The sequence below is a fragment of the Pteropus vampyrus genome, unplaced genomic scaffold (assembly GCF_000151845.1).
Source record: "Pteropus vampyrus isolate Shadow unplaced genomic scaffold, Pvam_2.0 Scaffold6, whole genome shotgun sequence".
Taxonomy (NCBI): Eukaryota; Metazoa; Chordata; class Mammalia; order Chiroptera; family Pteropodidae; genus Pteropus; species Pteropus vampyrus.
Genome location: NW_011888787.1, coordinates 14,081,026 through 14,087,692, shown reverse-complemented (window position 1 = coordinate 14,087,692; position 6,667 = coordinate 14,081,026). Strand labels below are relative to the sequence as shown.

The following is a 6,667-nucleotide window of genomic DNA, read 5'->3' as shown; positions in this document are numbered from 1 at the left end:
AGTAAATCTGCCATTCGCTGGTTGCTGGAATTATCTAAAAAAAATATTTTTCCTTATCATGAAGTCACAGTAAAAAGAGATGGTAAGCTGTTCATTTTATTTCCAAGGAAACTTCAAATGTACTGTCTGTATTCTTAACCTATGTAATCATCATTTGACTCAATGAACTAATATTAGAAATCTTAATCTTCCCCATAAGATTAAGAGGAAAGGAATACCACTAGTTTACTAGTATGTAAATTGTAACAAACCTGGTTACAAACCATATTTTTATAGCAACTTTGAAGTGAAATGTGAAAATCATCATTGTTATTGTCTTATCGTGCTTTGCTTTTTCCTCAGTGTGACTATGAGCAAGTTGTGTTTTTGTGAACAATTATGAAATCTTCATGACTCTTTTTCTAGAACTGTGTTCTCCAATAGAAATATAATTTAAGCCACATACATAATTTAAAATTTTCTAGTACCCACATTTAAAAAAGTAAAAAGAAATAGGTGAAATTAATTATGATAATAAATTTTATTAACTCAATCTATGTTAAATATTATTTTAACTTGTAATCACTATTTTATATTCTTCTGAGGAGGTACCAAGTCTTTGGAATCCAGTGTATATTTTACACATCTCAATTCAGACTATCCTCATTTCAAATGCTTAATAAAGGTAACTTTCTCAAACATATAAGAGTGATCCAAAGACAAATCAAGGATCATTTGTTAGAGTCTAAACCTTTTTTGGTAATACAATGAAAAATAATTTTTGACTTTAGGCAAGTGCCCTTCAAAAGATTCTTACACTTTCAAAAAGTGGATAATTTATTACCTAAATATTATTCCTTTGTTGTAACTAAATGTATGAATTTCTTTGAATGCTTAAAACTGCCAAGTCTTTTATCATGTTTTAGGAAAGGTTGTGACAGTCTCATATGATGAGTGGAACAGAAAAATACAAGACAACTTTGAAAAGCTATTTTATGTGTCCGAAGACCCTTCAGACTTTAATGAAAAGAATCCAAATCTGGTTCACAAACGTGGCATATACAAAGACAGTTATGGAGCTTCAAGCCCTTGGTGTGACTATCAGCTCAGGCCTAATTTTACCATAGCAATGGTTGTAGTAAGTGATTCATTTGTTATTTTCAAATTTGAAAAGTGTTGTAAGATGGTTTATTTAGTTCTTTATTCCCATTTGTTTTCAAATTCATTTAATTGCTTAAAAAATGTATTGTTTACTAGCTAGTTTTATATATGTTTTCTAATTAATAAAGCATTATGCCTATCATTCTTAACCTATAACATTTGGTATCAAAAAATAGAAAATAATGGATGATGACTAATGAAGTGCTTCAAACATTTTTCACATCACAGCACACGTAGAAAATGACAATACTTGTACAGCACACTGAACTAAGTGGATTAGGTTGCTTGTGCCAGATCCAACTGCTTCGGTTAGCCCCCAGCTGCCTTGAAAGCTGAGGACATCTGTACTTTGGCACACCAGTGCCATGACCAGTGTCTCAGCACAATAGTTGGAAATATCTGGACTAGTGAACCAATGGAGGTAGCTTCAATTCACAGTGTTTTCTATGTTTTGTAATTAGTTCTGTCCTGCCAAGAATTCTAGACTCTTGTTATTTTATCTCTCCTTAGACTAAAAATAAACTACAAGGGCAGTGAAATAGAGAAGGTATGTGTTCTGTGCTTGCCTAGCTGTCTACACTTTGTCAAAAAGTGTTCTGAACAGAGTACTTTTAATTATGGTAGAAGAAACAACACAAAGATACATAAAGGTAGCTCCAGTTTAGTGTGTGTTTGATTTCATTTAATCATTACAATTAATGCAGATTCTTAGTCACTAGTATTTTCTCTCCTCCTCCATATCACACACTCATGCTATTGGAGGCCAGATCCTTCTGTATTTGTTACCAGTTATACTTAAAGGAAGCTTTTGTAAATCTTCTGAGGAATAAATTAGATGGGTTTAAGTGTGTTCTGCCTTCATTTTGCTCTGGCAAATTCTTTTTGGAGCTAGTACAGTTTCTTGAAATGACACAAGGAAATAATCACCTCTAACAATTCTTCTAACTTCTAAGGCCAATGACAGTGCTTCCAAGTCAGCCTCAGGATTAGATCAGGTTTGGCACCTGCACCAGATTTCTGACCCACACTGTAGTTTTAAATCGTTTTCCTTCTTTTCTATGTTTATGAATAGTTTATGTTCCACTGTGAGTGAAAACTAATCCTTTTGTAATCTTAAAAATTTTGTGTATTTGTTTTTGACATTGCTTTGACATTTGTGTATTTGTTTTTGACATAGGCCCCTGAGCTCTTTACTACAGAAAAAGCATGGAAAGCTTTACAGGTGGCAGAAAAAAAATTGCTTGGTCCCCTTGGCATGAAAACTTTGGATCCAGAGTAAGTTACAATATAAGTGCTAAGAATGCTGTTGATATTGTATTGCATCAACCATAATTGTTTTACTTGTCAATAAAATCTCTAAAATTGCATTCATACTGAGTTTCTAAAAATACCTCTGTGTCTTCATTAAATATCAGTATTCAAAATGCCTTTGGCTTGTCATTCATTCAGTGATCAGCGAAAGAATGTTTAAGTTTATAAAACTAATATTTCATGAATATTTTCTAATGCCTTTTTTTCTTATTATAAAAGTGATTATTATGGATATTAAAAGTATAGACATATTGTCTCCTCAGAGACAATCTTTATTTTCTAATGTGTTACTCCTAGTAGTTCCTTTGATATTTTTAAGTAATAGGGGTATGCAACTGTTTCTTGATTTTTCAAAAATATTAGACACTATTTGTTTACTTCCTGTGATGACAGATGAGAATTTAACTCCATCCTCACCTAATCACCAGCCCTTTCCATCCTTTCTGTGTAATTACACCATTATTTTTATTAAAACCAATAAATAATTTTGTTTTTATTTTATGATTCTGTGTTCATGCCATTTTTCTTTTTCAACTTTTGCTTTTTCTTGAATTTCTAATGACTATTATGTTTTCCTTCTACTGTTTTGAAGTTTGATACCCATCATCAATTTGTTTTCTATATCATTTATGGGAGAGCTCTATTTCTATACTACCCTCACCTTTGTAGATTTTTTCTGTGCAATTTCAGTCTTGAGATGTAAAATTTTATATCTGTGTACTTATCTGCATTCAGAGGTGTTCACCACATTTTCAGAGGCATTAAAAACCACTGGTCAAAACTAAAACCTACAGTTAAAGCTTACTCACGTGACAAGTTCCGTCCTCACTAAAAGAAAAAAAATTAAAGTGATGATTTAATTAAACTGGACGTAGATAACTGTCTTGTATTATCTGTCACAGTGTTTGTACTTTGTTTAGTTTATAAGTGCATATAAATTCTCTATGTGTATTCAGTTGCTATTTGTAGTCTCATAATGTACTGATTTTAATTAATTTTAAAATAACTTCATGGAGAAACTTTAAAAAACCTTTTCAATGTGTAATAATTAATAAACCCTATCTTTAATGATCACTAATTCAAATTACTCTGTATATTTTAATCATCATAAATATGTTAGAGGCCAACTGAAATAATTTACTTTAACCAGTATTTAGTGTTAGGATAACTCCTTGAAGGCAAGATACCTATATACTTTATGTTTTTTTGTGTTAGCCATTAAATATTTGTTAGTCATTCCCTAACACATTATAAAATTCTCTGAACTCAATGTATACTAATTTAAGGTTAAATGGATGATGAGCTTATTCTATAGATTAAAAGATAAAATAATTTATTTCCCTTACCTTTGCTATTGAACGATTTTTTCTGATGCTTCCTATATAATGTCTCATCTTTTTAAAAACTAAATTTCCATCATTTTGCAGTGATATGGTTTACTGTGGAGTTTATGACAATGCCTTAGACAATGACAACTACAATCTTGCGAAAGGTTTCAATTATCATCAAGGACCTGTAAGAATTTCATTTCTCTTTTCTGAATTTTCAGTTAAAGTTATTTTTCAAGTAATTTTAAATAGTCATAGCTCTTTTTTCTTCCCTTTACTTTAAATCATCTTGTTTAGGAGTGGCTTTGGCTCATTGGGTATTTTCTTCGTGCAAAATTATATTTTTCCAAATTGATGGGTCCAGAGACGAATGCAAAGACTATTTTTTTGGTTAAAAATGTTCTTTCCCGGCACTATGTTCATCTCGAGAGGTAAGTAGTTATCGGAGGTATATAATTTACATAACTAGCGTTTAGTCAGTTTATTAGATATTAGGTAAATGACATTTCTGTATATTCTAGTTACCCCAATGAAATTTGAAAGTTTTACTCTTTAACACAACAAGTGTTATAATGTAATTTCACCTTCCTTTAATTATTTTAGGTTATTTATTTTAATTCTAAGACTTGATATTGCATGATTTATACATGTGAAATAGTCTTTGATTTTAAAATTTAGCTGTTTTTTGGATATGGTTAGCACAGAGTAAATACAAAAACTAAAAATATTCAGGCTGGGCATTTTGCGTTAACTGATTTAAAGATATATTAATAAATATTTTTCAGAAATGCTTTCATTATAATTAATAATTAGTTGTTTTATTTACTGTTATTTCAAACCCATTTGTCACATTCTTTGTATATTAGCATATAGTATTTCTCATTATTTTGAGTATTTCTCATTATTTGCATTTATTTTTTCTTTCTTCCCTTTTGTCCTTGAAAAGTCGGAATATCTTGCACTGCACGGATTAGTCTTCTACCTATGACCCCATCCCTGCAGCCTGTCCTGTGACTTTGCTGTAATAATTATCCTCTCTTGGTATTGCACTTGATCCTTCGTTCTTAAACTACAAAGATATGTGTTAGCCCATCCTAAAGTAAAGTCCCTTCATTCTCTTCCTACCTCAACCCTTGTTTCATTCTGGTTTTTTTTAACAACAAAGCAAAAAAAATGAGTATTTTTGACCCCCCACTTAGTCATCCCCACTTGCAGTCTGGCTTGTTTTGCCCTCACCACTCTGCTGCAGCTGCTCAACAAGATCCTTTCTGGTTCCCAGATCCCATGACTTCCTTTCAGTTCTCTTCTTTGACCTGGTTGTAGTGTTTGACATTGTTGCTTTTCCTCTTCATGAAAAACTTTGTCCTATGCATAGCATTGAGTTTCCCTTGTTTACCTCATAAAAGTGGAGTGTTCTGTACATGTCAGCTAGGTCAAGTTGGTCGATAGTATGGTAAAAAGTACTTATAGATTTTCTGTCTACTTGTTCTTGAATTACCTAGAGAGGGGTGTTGACATCTTCCGTTATAATTACAGACTTGTCTATTTTTCCTTTCAGTTGTTTAAGTTTTCATTTCATGTATTTTGAAACTTTATTATTAGATGCATAAATGTTTAGGATTGTTATGTTCTCTTGATGAATTGACCCTTTTTTCATTAAGAATGACCTTCTTTATCACTGGCAATATGTCTTTTTCCCAAATCTTCTTTGGTATTAATATAAACACTACAAATTTCTTTTCATTAATCATTACTATGGTACATATTTTTTCAACCTTTATATTTAACCTTTTTGTGTCTTTATATTTAAAAGAGATTTCTTATAGCAGCATATAATTTGGATCTTGTTTTTTTTTTATAAACAATTAGTTGTTGGGTCTTGCTTTTTTATGCAGCCTGATAACCTCTGACTTAATTGGGATGTTTAGACCATTTGTACTTAATGTGATTATTTATATGGTTAAGTATAAATCTACTTGCTTTCTGTTTATCTTGTCCTTCGTTAGCTTTTTCTTCTTTTTCTACTTCTTTTAGATTGAATATTTTTATTTCATTATATCGTCTTTGTTAATTATTCTCATTCATTTTTTTAATTGTTGCTTTAAGATTGTAGTATACATATCTTTATCATAGTTTACCTTCAAGTATAGTATGAGAACTTTAAAATAATATAGTTCCATTTCTCCCCTCCAGGCTTTTGTGCAATTTTTGTCATCAATTTTACTTTTATATATGTTATAATCTCCACACTAAGTTTTTATTAGTTTTGTTTAAGCAATTGGTTATCTTTTAAAGATATTTAAGTAATACAGAAAAAAAATCTCATACACTTACTCACATAGTTGCCATTTCTGTTGCTCTTCATCTCTATGAGTATCCATATTTCCATCTGGTTTCATCTTCTGCCTGAGGACTTTCTCTATCCTGTCTTACAATGTAGGCCTGCTCATGACGAATTCTTTCAGCTTTTGTATATCAAAAGATTCTTTATTTTTCCTACATTTTTGATATTTTTGTTGTGTATAGATTCACAGTTGACAAGTTCTTTTTTTAGTACTTTAAAGTTATTGCATTTTGACAAGAAATCTATCATCCTTTCTTCTGATTTGCTATTAACTCCGTTCAGTGTATTTTTCATTTCATACATTATAGTTGTTATCTCTTAAAGTATGATTTGGCTCTTTTTTTTTTTTATCTTCCATGTCTCTGCTTAATATTTTGAACATATGACGGACTACAGTTATAGTAACTTTTAATGCCTTTATCTGCTAATTGATGTCTGGGTCAGTTTCACTTGTGATTCTTCCCTTAGTATTCTGCTCTTTGCCTGCTAGTGTTTTATTGGATGCCAGATGTGCATTTAACTTTGTTGGATGTTGGATTTTTTT

General features: G+C 31.0%; 1 protein-coding gene across 1 annotated transcript in view; it reads left to right on the top strand.

The window, feature by feature from the left end:
- AGL (amylo-alpha-1, 6-glucosidase, 4-alpha-glucanotransferase) overlaps window positions 1–6,667 on the top strand; it is a 63,567-nt gene that overhangs the window by 50,110 nt on the left and 6,790 nt on the right. Inside the window, exons 28-32 of the mRNA XM_023535083.1 lie at window positions 1–82; window positions 906–1,117; window positions 2,318–2,415; window positions 3,879–3,966; window positions 4,077–4,210. Of these exons, the coding sequence (XP_023390851.1) occupies window positions 1–82; window positions 906–1,117; window positions 2,318–2,415; window positions 3,879–3,966; window positions 4,077–4,210 (614 nt within the window). The remainder of the gene's footprint in view (window positions 83–905; window positions 1,118–2,317; window positions 2,416–3,878; window positions 3,967–4,076; window positions 4,211–6,667) is intronic.